The sequence below is a fragment of the Salvelinus namaycush genome, chromosome 35, assembly GCF_016432855.1.
Source record: "Salvelinus namaycush isolate Seneca chromosome 35, SaNama_1.0, whole genome shotgun sequence".
Taxonomy (NCBI): Eukaryota; Metazoa; Chordata; class Actinopteri; order Salmoniformes; family Salmonidae; genus Salvelinus; species Salvelinus namaycush.
Window position 1 is genome coordinate 22,966,598 of NC_052341.1, and position 16,600 is coordinate 22,983,197.

Here is a 16,600-nt window from a genome sequence, read left to right on the forward strand (position 1 = left end):
CTTTAGATAATTATAACTCATTCGCCAAAACTAACAAAATACACCGGAATAGATTTCTGCAAATATGTAAACACCTTGGGGGTCCTCTTACATTTGGTCAAACAACCATGAAAAGGTAGGCTCTCTCTCCCTCAGTTATGCACATCATTAACAGCAAGATCAACTACTAATTCTAGCCAGAGCAAGACGAGCTAAAATATAATGAAGGAACATTAGATAAAACCTCTCAAATTTTTTTATCTATTTGGCCGTCAAAATTCCAATAATAAACAATGGGGAATTGTAGCCTCCTCGTCCTTCTGCAGCTTGCCTGCCAATGCATGCATGTTCTGACCAATGACCCAAGCTAACTGGCTAAAGTTGCCTAGCTTGCTAGCTAGCTACTTCCAGACACAAATGAGAGAACCCTCACTCTGACTATTTTACTCACCATAGCAGAGCTGGTTAGGCTGTTTACATGTTATCTAGATCGTTTTTAACTATTACTTTTTTTTTGTCTACGTTTACTGACACCGGTCATATTCAGCAGGTGTTGCGTGTTCCTAAATTCATCAGTTGTTCTGCACTCTGGCACACTCATATGAGAGTGCTCTGAAATCGGAGTAGATAGCCAGAGTGAATTTGCGAACTCAAGAAATATGCTAACTGGATAACTGTCGATAAAGTTATTGCTAGCTAACCAAATGACACCTGTATCTCTAGCCGTGTATAGCTACCGAAAACGATATGAGAGGAAAAATGTAGTCACTCACACAATCCTTCAATGGCATGACATTCCATCCTCCTAGCAATCTAGCTAATGTTAGGCTCCGTTGCTACATAAATAGGTACGCTAGCCTATTAGCCACGTTATGACCTACTTGGGATCATTGTCCTTGCTTGTTTGATTGTATTGACATTCCCAGCCTTAGTTACATTCGTCAATTTTTGTCCAGAATATTGAGTCATTGAAACTGAAACAGTGCATCCCGAATGGAGGCAGCAAACAATGTACCAGGCCAGCTGTGATTTACAACCTGATAGCAAATATTTTTTGGACTACCAAGAAATGTATTGGTGAATTAAATGAATCGTGCATTGAACTGCATCCATTTATTCTGCCAACAATGCCTTAGTGTACGTCGTGGAACGTTGAATCCAATATAACCTATTTTTAAAACCTCTCATGGAGTTGATTTTGTAGCATAAACTGTGAATTAGATATTTTTGACTGATATTATGATTGTCTGTTTGTTTCATGTCTGAAAAGTAGTTAAAACGCTGTCAGTTCCACTTTAAACTTTAGGTGACTGGATACTTTGTGTGCCAAACGTGAAATGTCTTTTTTTGCAATGGGAAGTAATAGTTGTACATTTTGATTGGGAAATGATTAATGGTTGTGTTTTTGTATTCTTATGATTGGGACCTACTGGCTTATTATGTCCAGGTGAATGGACTGCTTATTCTTTAACATCATGCTGTGTGTGAATGCTGTCTTTCCATTGGCCCTATGCAGTGGTATAGTGGTTCCTGGAGAAGGGGGTATACTCAAATGTTGCCAAAAAGTTCCCAAATGGCCCGCCAGGCGAAGGAAAGGCACCCTGGGTGAAAAGTCCCATGTTTTCCTGTTTTTTTAAATGAATTTTCCTACCAATTTTTCAGATATTCACTCTCAATCACTTTTTTTTTTATAGACCAATGTATTTAAGTCCACAACAATGCTTAAACCACGTCAATCTGATTGGATGGGCCTGTCAGGGCCTGGCTCACCAGTGGGTGGGCCTCTGTCCTCCCAGGCCCATCCATGTCTACGCCCCTGATGCAAACAGGGCATGATGACAATTGCACATCACATATAGCCTACTAAACAACACTTCAGACTAAACTTATTCAGTTTAGACTTTTTCAACTTTTTTGCATACCCATTGTTGTCTTAGTTAGCATTTACTGGTAGATATCATAAGTTGAAACGTCTTTCCTACCCTACCGATGTCTTTCTTCTGTGAGCTGCTCCATGCCAAAACCAGTTGAGAGCTGCACACTCTTGCTGCCTGCGGATGATATTCCTCTGAAACTAGGCTGTGTGTGCGGCGCGCATGTGAATATATTTCACGTGCTTTGCGTTTGTGTAAGCTACTGATTGTGTAGGTATGATTTCTCTATTGTAGTACGTAATTGATAAGTAATATACCTCCACTACACTACTTTGATACGCATCAGTAGGGATTAAGAAGTGAGTATACGCAATGCCCACTGAATACAAGTCTGTATACGGTTTATACCTACGAATAGCCTCCACTACACCACTGGCCCTTGGTTTTTTACAAAAAGTGCACTCCTACATGAGTACACTGGTATTACGGTTGCTGTCCTTTCAGAACCATGAACCTGGTACACACTGAAGGCCTATAGGTACACCACTGTACTAACCTGTCACACACTGAAGGCCTATAGGTACACCACTGTACTAACCTCTCACACACTGAAGGCCTATAGGTACACCACTGCACAAACATGTCTATAATAGACATAAAGGCTGTTAAGATACTGTATTAATGTTTGAAGAAAGGAGTGTATATATTTGGCCTGGCGAAGCGGTTTTAGGGCTGACTAAATGGAAGCTGATAATGAGTTTTTTACTCCGCTGGTCTCGGGAAGAAATGATGAGTCCTCACTGTCTGAGATCGAGTCAAGACCTAGTACAAATGTATTCGACACCGAGACAAGACCGAGACACTCAATATGTGGTCTCGAGACCGTATTACTACAACACTGGAAAATAGGTTTATATATTTTGTTTGTATGTACACCACATGGCCAAAAGTATGTGGACACCCCTTCAAATTAGTGTATTCAGCTATTTCAGCCACACCCATTGCTGACCAGTGTATACAATTAAGCACACAGCCATGCAATCTCCATAGACAAACATTGGCAGTACTATGGCCCGTAGTGAAGAGCTCAGTCACTTTTAACGTGGCACCGTCATAGGACGCCACCTTTCCAACAAGTCAGTTTGTAAAATGTTTGCCCTAGAGCTGCCCCGGTCAACTGTAAGTGCTCTTATTGTGAAGTGGAAACGTCTAGGAGCAACAGCGGCTCAGCCGCTAAGTAGTAGGCCACACAAGCTCACAGAACGGGAGTGCTGAAGCGCATAGCTTGTAAAAATTGTCTGTCCTTGGTTGCAACACCCACTACCGAGTCCCAAACTGCCTCTGGAAGCAATGTTAGCACAAGAACTGCTCGCCCGGAGCTTCATGAAATGGGTTTCCATGGCCGAGCAGCCACACACAAGCCTAAGATCCCCATGCGCAATGCCAAGCGTCGACTGGAGGGGTATAAAGCTCGCCGCCATTGGACCCTGGAGCAGTAGAAACGCGTTCTCTGGAGTGATGAATCGTGAGGAATAATGCTCTGGGCTGTTTTTCATGGTTCGGGCCCCTTAGTTCCAGTGAAGGGAAATCTTAACCATACAGCATACAATGACATTCTAGACGATTCTGTGCTTCCATCTTTGTGTCAACAGTTTGGGGAAGGCCCTTTCCTGTTTCAGCAGGACAATGCTCTGTGTACAAAGCGAGTTCCATACATACATTTTTGGGGGGGATTGGTGTGGAAGAACTTGACTGGCCTTCACAGAGCCCTGACCTCAACAACATCAAATACCTTTGGGATGAATTGGAACGCCGACTGCGAGCCAGGCCTAATTGGCCAACATCAGTGCCCGACCTCACTAATGCTCTAGTGGCTGAATGGAAGCAAGTCCCCGCAGCAATGTTCCAACATCTAGTGGAAAGGCTTCCCAGAAGAGTGGAGGCTGTTATAGCAGCAAATGGGGGACAAACTCCATATTAATGCCCATGATTTTGGAATGAGGTGTACGACGAGCAGGTATCCACATACTTTTGGCCATGTAGTTTAAGTGTTGGGCTTTATAGATTGTTTATATGTATGTGTTGGGCTTTACAGTCATGCACCTGAGCTCAATTTCGAGTCTCATAGCAAAGAGTCTGAATACTTATGTAAATAAGGTATTTCTGTTTTTTATTTTTAATACATTTGCAAACATTTTTAAAAACCTGTTTTTTGCTTTGTCATTATGGGGTATTGTGTGTAGATTGCTAAGAATGCCAAGGTCATATTTGTCCATATTCTGTTCCAGTTAAACAGTTGTTCAGATTCACTTAGATCTGTGGAAGTACAGTAGCTTATTAATAAGATACACTATAGCCAGTTTTGTCTTTGCAACAAATAAATATCTATTCTCTCCTAATGGTGACGGTTGCTGTTATCTTTTTACATTTATATCAACCCCATACACCTTCAAGAAGATAGAAATGATAATTTGTCATGAATTTCAATGAGATGGGACAGCGTCTTTAACGACCCTCATTATTCCTATTTACCTAAATACACATAAAGCTATCAATGTGTAAAAGAACACAAAAAGAATGTACCGACTGCTGATGTAATTAGGGCTGTAATTCAGACGGATGTCATAAAGTGGCTTTGTCTCTTCGTCCTCCAAGCTTCTCCTCCAAAGTCATTAGGATTTACATTTGTTTCCTGGAGTCAGCTAGCTTCGTGGTGGAACTTCTGTCTCCTGGACACTAAGTGGAGAGAGGATTAATTAGTGAGATGGACCGCTCTGTTTCCTGTTTGAGCGTGTTTGGAAAGTCTGCTCTGAAAGGCAGGAGAAGACAGGATAACTTCAGACTTATAGTGACTTTCACACACTGTTCAAGGGTACCCCAAATATTGAGCCCCTAAAGTGTCCTTCTGCCAACTCAGTCAGATTAATTTAATTACATTTGCTGTATTGTTTAAGAAGGATTTAATTCAGTTCTACCAAATACAACCTTCAGGAAATAAAATTGCTTTAGTTATATGGTAATACTTAATTTTCACAATATTCCTGTTTGTCCTAAGGCCACCTACACTGAAGAAAAGTGTACATATGAGATACTTTTTTCTCAAAGACCATGTCATTGTCCTCTCTCCCTCTCCCATCAGGCTGGTATGATGGTGGATGCCCGTCTGAAGGAACTGACCCCCACCATGCCCGTCATCTTCATCAGAGCCATCCCTGTGGACAAGCAGGAGGTGCGTAACGTCTACCAGTGTCCTGTCTACAAGACCAGACAGAGAGGACCCACCTATGTATGGACCTTCAACCTCAAGACCAAAGAGAACCCTTCCAAGTGGACCCTAGCTGGGGTGGCCCTGCTACTGCAGATCTAAATGCAAGTTTTATCTTGTTTTTGTAGATCCAAAGTTCTAAACATACTGTGACGTTTCGGTCAGAGACCTTCATCAGACATAATCTTGCCAGCCAGCTTCAGAATGGGGTCGATTTGATTGACCTTTTTCTTTGCACATAAACATGAACCTAGCTAACTGTACAGCACACTTATCAGACAGTCTTTTAATAGTTGTTACTAGTTGAGTTCTAGATTGATCTCACTTGTCGAAAGGAGGAAATGTTCCTGTCGAAATGAGGAACGAAGTGAGAAGGGTCAAAAGAAAGATTTATTCTGTCTTAAAGAGAAGAGAAACCCTACACCAAATAGATAGGTTTGTCCTGTAATACTTAAATCAGTATAATCAAAAATAATCTACTCTGGAGATCTCAAATAGTAGTTTCTTCTTTTTTAAACACCAATTTTGTAGAATAAAGACTTTTATACTGAACCATCCAAGAGTGCAGTCAGGTGTTTTGTGTTCACTGCTTTGCTCCTCTTTTCCCTCCATTTTCTCTAATCTACAGTCATTCTCTCTAACTTTTTCAAAGCAGTCTTCTCCACCACCCACCTCCTTCCTAAATAACCTTCCCAACTCTACAGCTCATTCTGCAGTCTCACATCCATTGTACCCAGACATGTGCAAACTGCACACATACACACGCACACACACGGACACCATAAAAGGATCATGAGGAGGGATTCATTTTATCGTGGTGGTGTATAAGTTATGATGCCTCAGCTATCTCTATTTCTCTCTCTTTCTCTCTCATCAGCTCCGTCTCCCTGGTGTCTCCTTTATCCAGTTATTGGAGGGCCTTAACAAAGCGCCATGAGACGGAGAGGCATGAGGAGGAGGGATGGAAAGAGGGAGGAAAATGAAGAAAGCAATAATGCAATGGGAGGCAATCTATGTAGAACTTGCAAATTACACCTTCAGGTAGTGTTATGAAAATAGATTGTGCCTTTGCCTATGTGGCGCATACCGGTATACACAGTACAGATGATGCATGGGACTCAGGAGAAATTATTACCCTCTTATAAGCTTTGAAGAAATAATTCAAAGTGCTTTTGAAGCGCTGCGTTTTTGTTGACTCTTTCTATTAGGGAATGCAGTACTGTACACACACTGGTGTGTGACGTAAAGTAGAATGAGCTCTTTGGGCCAAAGGGAAAGTTAGCACTTACCTGCCTTCAAACAATACTGTTATGTCTCGTGGGTTTCATAACCACGCCTTTATAAAAATGCAATAATGATGAGACAGGAGACAGGAATCAGTTCAACCATTTATCTGGAACGTGCTAGGTCTAGAACACATACAACACCCATGATGCTTTGCGGCACACCCCCAATACACCACACCTTCTCCCCGCCGACTTAAATTGTAACCATTATGAACAACAGTCCTGAAAAGTTGACTGTGAGCCCCCAGGTGACAACAGAGTGTAACAGTTCTGGACCACTCACGACTGGTGTTTCTGTCAATGTAGCTTTACTCAGCAGTAACTGATCTATGTGCCTTTTCCAGATGACATCCTCTGCAGTCTGGACAGTGTAGGACACAGGACCAGTCTGAGTAGGTTGAAGCTTGTGCGTTACTTTCTCTTCATGAGTAGCTATACAGACGAACCCTTGGTTGTTGCGTGAGGTGTGTTCCTGTAGAATAGCAGGAAGCTGTTCAAGCGTTGGTGCAGTGTTTCATGGTCTGTACGAATTAACCTCTCCGCCAGCCCGTTGGTTGATGGATGTGACGGGTGGATCTGATGTGCTATACGCCTTTCACCTGTAGGAACGTGGCCAATTCTTGGGACAGCTGCGGTCCGTTGTTGCTAACAAGTTGGAGTGGCAAGCCAAACCTACTAAACACTTCTCCAAGCTTCTCGATGGTCTTCTCAGCAGTAGTAGACCTCATGATGGCAACCTCTGGCCACCACCTATCAGTATCCACAACCACGAGAAACATTCTGTCTTCGAATGGACCTGCGAAGTCTACATTTATGCATTGTCACACCTCTAGCCAATCCCACGGATGAAGAGGTAGAAGTTGTGGTACATTGCGAACCTTCTGACATGAGGAATATGCTTTCTCCTCAATGCTTCCATCCAATCCAGACCACCAGAAGTAGCTTTGTGCGATTTCCTTAATGTGAACCACTGCACAATGACCTGAGTGTAACTGTTGCAAGACTGGTTTCCTCGGTGATGGCGGAAGGATAACGCTCCTTCCTCACAGCAGGCAACCGGACTGTACTGACATCTGCATTGCAGTGCAGTTCTGACTTGCGGAACCTGATGTCGTAGTTGTGGTGGACATACAATGCTGTTTTTAGATAGAGAATTGTCCATTTTTATATGCAAGTGTTTTTTTTTCTTTTTTGCTGATGCAGGCTTGTCTTGTGTGACTTAGTCATAAGTCTGGGCGTGCCGACTGCAGTATGTGACATCCCGTTTGTACTATCTGCAGGAACTCATCTGTGTGGAAACTTGCAGGAAGGAACAGACAATGGTGGCAACATCAGCTATCGTAATCTGCACAGACAAGCTAAACGATCTACTAACCACCGGTCCTGGCACCATCATAATGCACACCTGCTCCCATCATTACACACACCTGGACCTCATCATCACCTTGATTACTCTGCCTTTATTTAGCCCTCAGTAGCCTCAGTCATTAGGCAGTATTGGTTTTGGTCACGTTCAGTACGCTAAACGTTCTACTGTTTAGTTAATCTGCCTTATTCTTAAACTCAAATTCTGCACCTGCACCCTGACTCCCAGCGTATACGAAGCAAAACATGCATCTCATAACATGGAAATAGCTGTTCTATCATTCAGCCTACAGTATCAGCCAATGTGTGATGTTCAATGTAGGTCTACATTCCATGAGACTTTTGAAAAAAACATGCCAGGCTTAATATTAACCTGTTTATCCACTTGTCCTTCAGACAAGGAGGTGACTGAACATGTGTTGTTTGATGCAAAAAAAACAGTTTACAAAATAACATTTTATTATTCCCATACCATTATTACAGAGAATCAGACAAATTATGCTACTCTCTGCCTATTGGCTACTTGGCTTATTCAAGACCGTCTCAAAATACAACACTGCCCCTTTAAGACATAAAAAAACTCTTAACCTGACTCTTTTCAAAGATGGCTAGAAATGCACACATCTTGTAGGAAACAACCACCTTGATTACTCTCCCTTTATTTAGCCCTCAGTATTCTCAGTCATTAGGCAGTTTTGTTTCGGTATGTTACATTGAAAGTGGCTAATATTGCATTGATTTGATCACAATTCCAACAGTAGAGCGAAAAATTGATAGTGTTAACTGATCTTGTGCTTCTCTGCCGTGCTGATATTTCTTGTATGCAGCAGTCCGAGGGGAGCTGTGTGCCCGAGCACGCGCTCAGCTTAGAGAGAACATTGGTTCCATGTATAACCCTCTGACATGGGACACAACTGCTCCTACACCATATGGACTAGCATCACAAGCTAGTTGGCTGGGCAATGCAGCGTTGAATTGTGTCAGTGCCGCAGATTTCAGTAGTGTTTCCTTGGTTTTCGCGAATGATTCCTAGCATTGTTCTGTCCATTTCCATGTTTTGTTCTGACAAAGAAACGGATGCAGTGGCTTCAGCTTCATTGCTGAGCTTGGGATAAAGCATCTGTAGCAATTCAGTAACCCCAGGGGGCAAATATGCTGACGTTGTCTTGGACATTCTAACGTTCTGAGGAGCTGGGATGTCTAAGATAGCCTTGTCATTGGACGGAGCCTTGTGGAGGCCCGTAGCTGCGATGACGTGTATGAGGTATTCAACCAATGATTGGAAGAATGCACATTTGTCCTTACAAACTCACAGTCTGTAGTCCTTCAATCTCTGTAAGGTCGCATTCAAGTTCTGTAGATGGTCCTCTTCGTCCTTTCCAGTAACGCGGATGTCATCCAGGTAGCATTGTGCTCCTGGCAATCCACTCAAGATCGGGTCCATTGTCCTCTGGAACAGAGCTGGCGCACTTGTGATTCCAAATGGTAGACGACAGTACTTGAAGAGCCCCGTGTGTGTCACGATGGTCAGCAGCGCCTTTAACTTTTCATCTACTTGCATCTGAAAAGGGTCTTGGCAAAGTTTTATGTTGTGGAACTTTTGACCCCCAGCTATGCCCTTGAAAAGGTTGTCAATGTGTGGTAGCGGATACTGTTCAGCAGACAACACAGGGTTAACTGTGACTTTAAAGTCTCCACATATCCTGATTCCCTCCTTCTTCAGGACTGATACAATGGGTGTTGCACATTCACTCATGCTAACTGGCTCCAGTACTTTGTTCTTGACTAATGTGTCCAAGTCACCCTTGACTTTTGGTCTGATAGCTATGGGTTTTGATTTCAGAAACTTTGGTTTCTTGTCTGGCTTAATGTTAAGCTTCTGTAATGTCTTTCATGCAACCCAGCTCTCCATTAAAGACTCCTCCATGTTTCTTTAAGATGGCGGGTAAGATCTGTGTCTCCATGTATTATTGTAGACACTAATGGCCAGTCCAGTGTGATTGTCTCCACCCACGAATGTCCCAGTAGGGATGGATAGTCTCCTTTCACGAAGTAGAATGACAGCTTTTCAGTTTGTCAGTTTAATTGAACGGTGACCTCAGTGATGCCTCTCACGGCAACAGATTCACTTGCGTAAGTCTGGTTGAAGTGGAAGGTGTTTCAGTGTATTTTTGTAGACTGGGTCTGACACGTGATACAGCTGCCCCCATGTCAATCTCCATTCACACTGGTTGCCTCTAGCAACTGAGAGACATAGTAGCCGTGCGGTCCCCCAGCAACAGTCAGTATATTCAGTGACTTCCTCGTCTGATGAGTAACTCACCTCTGTGTTCTCTTGCTCAACAGCGTGAACATGTCCCTTTTTCTTTCGTTGGAATGTCTCTTTCTTGTTTTCAGTCTTTAATGTTTTCCGTGAGCTCCTTTTGTTTCTGCAGGCTCGCTTGATGTGGCCCTTTTTACCACAGGCTCGGCAATCCATGTCCTTATACCAGCATGTAGATGCCTTATGTCCCGCCGTGACACAGCGGAAGCATGCGCCTTGATTTCCCTGCCTCAGATTTCCAGTTGCAACTCTGTGCACTCGTCCTGATGAACTCAACTGCTGAGCTTCATGAAGCAGCTACTTGGCATCATGAAGTGTAGCATAATAACCTTCAGTACCTCATGAATTATAGCTTCTGAAATGGTACAGTAAGAATGGGTTTTCGGCAATAGCGAGTTACAAACCATGAGTCTTTAAAGGCCAAAAACAGCTTGGCCATTCATATTTCATTATTTAGGGAGAGCTGCTGGCATGGAAGTGTGGGGCGAGAATGTTAGAATGTTGGGGTTGGTTGGGAAAGAGTCTTATCAAAGGGGCTCCTTCTCAGAATGGCAAAGAAGGTCGCTTTCATCATCTTCTGAGCCACACGTCAGCCGGTTGCTAGGTTACAGGTCAGTTCTGAGAAACTGCTAATGTGAAAAGCTTGCAATGGTTTGCTGTGTGTAACATGAAAGCAAGTGACGTACTAATTTGAAGGAAATGGCTGCAGTTCTTCAGTTGCCTTCGGTAATGACAGGGATCATGCGACCTATTTTTCCCTTGCCCCAGGCCCCTTTGCAATCATTCATACATTATCTTCAGACATGCAAAACTAAATCAGGAGTCAAACGTTATCACCTCCAGCACTGCATAGTCACATTCAGATACTGTAGTAGCAGGTCATGAAAGAATGGAAGCTAATATTTTACCCCAATAATACCCATAGAGTTTAACCCCCTTCCTCCTTTTTCAGTTTTCATAATGTTTTTCTTCTTTTTAAAGCTAGACATTGATGTTCATTATAAAATGTCACTTGTTCTGAGAAATACTTTCTGTGAAAACAGCAGGGAAGGTGGCAGCCAAGACAGCAAGTTTCTTCCATAACGAGCAAGTGCTACCTGGGGGGTTTCTGATTTGTTTTGTTTTTACCAAGCAAAAATGATTGGATGCCAACTTCAGTATTATACTTACTTGTATTAATACAACTTAAATAACCATTTATCAATAGTATTATCAGATATTAACACCTGCAAAATGTTCCATCAGACTTTTATTTTGCTCTCTATCCTGAAGTATCAGGTTTGGTTATGTTTCCACTTGCCACTGCAGAAATATGTATTCAATGTTTATGTATTTCTATTGGTTGGTTCAAGTCAATAAGTTGTTATGTCATTGACTACGCTTGAAGACAGGGGGAGATTGCGAATGCCAGTTCTTCCCAGTCTGATATTTGCATGCAAAAGGTAAGTCACGCTCTGAAATAGTGCATTCTATTTATGTATTTACAATGTGTATGAGTTTACTATGTACTTTTACTGATATATATATATATATATATATATACACACATAGTACCAGTCAAAGTTTTGGACACACGTACACATTCAAGGGTTTTTCTTTATTTTTACTATTTTCTAAATTGTAGAATAATAGTGAAGACATCAAAACTATGAAATAACACATAAGGAATCATGTAGCCACCCTTTGCCTTGATGACAGCTTTGCATACTCTTGGCGTTCTCTCAACCAACTTCATGAGGTAGTTGTTGTGACAAGGTTAGGGGTGGTATACAGAAGATAGCCCTATTTGGTAAAATACCAAGTCCATATTATGGCAAGAACAGTTCAAGTAAGCAAAGAGAACTGACTGTCCATCATTACTTTAAGACATGAAGGTCAGTCAATCCGGAAAATGTCAAGAACTTTGAAAGTTTCTACATATGCAGTCGCAAAAACCATTAAGTGCTATAATGAAACTGGCTCTCATGAGGACCACCACAGGAAAGGAAGACCCAGAGTTACCTTTGCTGCAGAGGATAAGTTCATTAGAGTTACCAGCCTCAGAAATAGCCACCCAAATAAATGCTTCACAGAGTTCAAGTAACAGACACATCTCAACATCAACTGTTCAGAGGAGACTGCATGAATCAGGCCTTCGTGGTCGAATTGCAGCAAAGAAACTACTACTAAAGGACACCAATAAGAAGAACAGACTTGCTTGGGCCAAGAAACATGAGCAATGAACATTAGACCGGTGGAAATCTGTCCGATTTTTGGTTCCAACTGTCGTGTCTTTGTGAGACGCAGAGTAGGTGAACGAATGATCTCTGCATGTGTGGTTCCCACCATGAATCATGGAGGAGGAGGTGTGATGGTGTGGGGGTGCTTTGCTGGTGACACTGTCTGTGATTTATTTAGAATTCAAGGCGCACCCCACCAGCATGGCTACCACAGCATTCTGCAGCGATACGCCATCCCATCTGTTTTGTGCTTAGTGGGATTAACATTTGTTTTTCAACAGGACAATGACCCAACACACCTGGCCTCCACAATCACCTGACATCAATCCAATTGAGATGGTTTTGGATGAGTTGGACCGCAGAGTGAAGGAAAAGCAGCCAACAAATGCTCAGCATATGTGGGAACTCCTTCAAGACTGTTGGAAAAGCTTTCCAGGTGATGCTGGTTGAGAGAATGCCAAGAGTGTGCAAAGCTGTCATCAAGGCTGATGATTTGTTTAACACTTTTTTGTATACTACATAATTCCATATGTGTTATTTCGTAGTTTTGATATCTTCACTATTATTCTACAATGTAGAAAATAGTAAACAAAGAAAAACCCTTGAATGAGTCAGTGTCAAACTTTTGACTGGTACCGTACATACGGAACAAAAATATAAATGCAATGTGTAACAATTTCAAAGATGTACAGATAATATAAGGAAATCAGTCAATTGAAATAAATCAATTAGGCTCTAATCTATGGATTTCACATGACTGGGAATATAGATCTAAGTCTGTTGGTCACAGACACCGTATAGAAAAGGTAGGGACATGGATCAGAAAACCAGTCAGTATCTGGTGTGACCGCCATTTGTCTCATGCATCGCGACACATCTCCTTCAAAGAGAGTTGATCAGGCAGTTGAATGTGGCATGTGGAATGTTGTCCCACTCCTCTTCAATGGTTGTGCGAAGTTGCTGGATATTGGCGTGAACTGGAACACGCTGTCGTACACATCAATCCAGAGCATCCCAAACAGTCTCAATGGATGACATGTCTGGTGAGTATGCAGGCCATTTTCAGCTTCCAGGAATTGTGTACAGATCCTTGCGACATTTGTCCTCAAGATCTTGTCACGGTATCTCTTTGCATTCTAATTGCCATCGATAAAATACAATTGTGATTGTATTTTAGCATATAGCTTCCCATACCATAAACCCAAAGCCACCATGGGGCACTCTGTTCACAACGTTGACATCAGCAAACCGCTTGCCCACACAACGTCATACACGTGGTCTGCGATTGTGAGGCCAATTTGACGTACTGACAAATTCTCTAAAATGACGTTGGAGGCAGCTTATGGTAGAGAAATGAACATTCAAATATCTGGCAACAGGTCTGCTGGACATTCCTGCAGTTAGCATGCCAATTGCACGTTTCCTCAAAACGTGAGACATCTGTGGCATTGTGCTGTGTGACAAAACTGCACATTTTAGAATGGCCTTTTATTCTCCCCAGCACAATGTGCACCTGTGTAATGATTATGCTGTTTAATCAGCTCCTTGATATGCCAGATCTGTCAGGTAGATGGATTATCTTGGCAAAGAAGAAATACTCACTAACAGGGATGTAAACAAATGTGTACACAAAATTAGAGAGAAATAAGCTTTTTGTGCATATGGACAATTTCTGGGATCTTTCATTTAAGTTCATGAAACATGGGACCAACACTTTACATGTTATGTTTATATTTTTGTTCAGTGTATATATACAGTATATACACTGCCTTCAGAAACTATTCACACCCCTTTACTTTTTCCACATTTTGATGTGTTACAGGCAGAATATATAATTAATTAAATTGGGATATTTTGTCACTGGCCTACACACAATAACCTATAATGTCAAAGTGGAATTATGTTTTTTGCAAGTGTTCAACACCTTTGTTATGGCAAGCCTAAATAAGTTCAGGAGTAAAAATGTGCTTAAGTAACATAATGAGATGCTTGGACTCACTCTGTGTGCAATAATAGTGTTTTACATAATTTTTGAATGACTACCTCATCTCTGTACCCCACACATTCAATTATCTGTAAGGTCCCTCAGTCGAGCAGTGAATTTCAAAAACAGATTCAAACCAGGGAGGTTTACCAATGCCTCGCATAAGGGAACCTATTGGTAGATGGGTAAAATAAAAACAGTCAGTAAATATCCCTTTGAGCATGGTGAAGTTATTAATGACAATTTGGATGGTGTATCAATACACCCATTTACTACAAAGATACTGTGCATTTGGAAAGTATGCAGACCCCTTGAATTTTGCACTTTTTGTTACATTACAGCCTTATTCTAAAATGAATTAATATATTTTTTCCTCATCAATCTACACACAGTACCCCATAATGACAAAGGAAAAACAGGTTTTTATACATTTTAGCAAATTTATAAAGAAAACCCCCTGATATATCAGATTTACTTAAGTATTCAGACCCTTTACTCAGTACTTTGTTAAAGCACCTTTGGCAGTGATTACAGCCTCGAGTCTTCTTGGGTATGACGCTACAAGCTTGGCACACCTGTATTTGGAGTTTCTCCCATTCATCTCTGCAGATTCTCTGCAGGTTTTCATCAAGGATCTCTCTGTACTTTGCTCCGTTCTTCTTTCCCTTGATACTGACTAGTCTCCCACATCCCATCAGCACGATGCTGCCACCACCATGCTTCACTGTAGGGATGATTTCAGGTTTCCTCCAGACGTAATGCTTGACATTCAGGCCAAAGAGTTCCATCTTGGTTTCATCAGAATAGAGAATCTTCTTTTTCATGGTCGGAGAGTCTTTAGGTGCCTTTTGGAAAACTCCAAGCAGGCAGTCATGTGCCTTTTACTGAGGAGTGGCTTCCGTCTGGCCACTCTACCATAAAGGCCTGATTGGTGGAGTGCTACAGAGATGGTTTTCCTTCTGGAAGGTTCTCCCATGTCCACAGATGAACTCTGGAGCTCTGTCAGAGTGACCATCGGGTTCTTGACCACCTCTCTGACCAAGGCCCTTCTCCCCCAATTGCTCAGTTTGGCCTGGAGGCCAGCTCTAGGAAGAGTCTTGGTGGTTCCAAACTTCTTCCATTTAAGAATAATGGAGGCCACTGTGTTCTTGCCTTCAATATCTGACCAAATTATGAAAGACGAGAATTGTACTTTTGAATTCCGTAAAGTCAGTGTGGAAGAGATGAAAAAATGATTGTTGTCTATCATCCCTACCAGCTCACCGGGGTTTGACAATCTGGATGGAAAAATACTGAGGATAATAGCGGACAATATTGCCACTCCTCTTTGCCACATCTTCAATTTAAGCCTACTAGAAAGTGTGTGCCCTCAGGCCTGGAGGGAAGATCAAGTCAATCCGCTACCCAAGAATAGTAAAACCTCCCTTACCAGCTCAAATAGCCGACTAATCAGCCTGTTACCAACCCTTAGTAAACTTCTGGAAAAAATTATGTTTGTCCAGATACAATGCTATTTCACAGTAAACAAATTGCCAACAGACTTTCAGCACGCATATAGGGAAGGACACTCAACATGCACGGCACTTACACAAATGACTGATGATATGCTGAGAGAAATTGATGATAAAATGATTGTGGGGGCTGTGTTGTTAGACTTCAGTGCAGCTTTTGACATTATCGATCATAGACTGCCGCTGGAAAAACTTATGCGTTATGGCTTTACACCCCCTGCTATAATGTGGATAAGAGTTACTTGTCTAACAGAACACAGAGGTTGTTCTTTAGTGGAGGCCTCAAACATAATCCAGGTAGAAGCAGGAATTCCCCAGGGTAACTGCCAATTTTCAATCTTTACTAACGACATGCCACTGGCTTTGAGTAAGGCTAGTGTGTCTATGTATGCGTATTACTCAACGCTATACACGTCAGCTACTACAGCGACAGAAATTACTGCAACACTTAAGAAAGAGCTGCAGTTAATTTCGGAATGGGTAGCAAGGAATAAATGAATCCTAACTATTTCCAAAACTAAAAGCATTGTATTTGGGACAAATCATTCACTAAACCCTAAACCTCAGCTATATCTCGTAATGAATAATGTGGAAATTGAGCAAGTTGAGGGGGCTAAACTGCTTGGAGTAACCCTGGATTGTAAACTGTCATGGTCAAAACATATTGATACAACAGTAGCTAAAATGGGGAGAAGTCTGCCCATAATAAAGTGCTGCCTGCCTTCTTAACAACACTATCGACAAGGCATGTCTTACAGTCCCTGGTTTTATCGCACCTGGACTACTGTTCAGTC

The 16,600-nt window shown here is 42.0% G+C and overlaps 1 protein-coding gene across 1 annotated transcript in view; it reads left to right on the forward strand.

The window, feature by feature from the left end:
- Window positions 1–5,634, forward strand: part of dnah9 (dynein, axonemal, heavy chain 9) — a 140,123-nt gene extending 134,489 nt beyond the window's left edge. Inside the window, exon 77 of the mRNA XM_038974915.1 lies at window positions 4,993–5,634. Within this exon, the coding sequence (XP_038830843.1) occupies window positions 4,993–5,220 (228 nt within the window). The 3' untranslated portion in view covers window positions 5,221–5,634. The remainder of the gene's footprint in view (window positions 1–4,992) is intronic.
- Window positions 5,635–16,600: the final 10,966 nt, after the last annotated feature.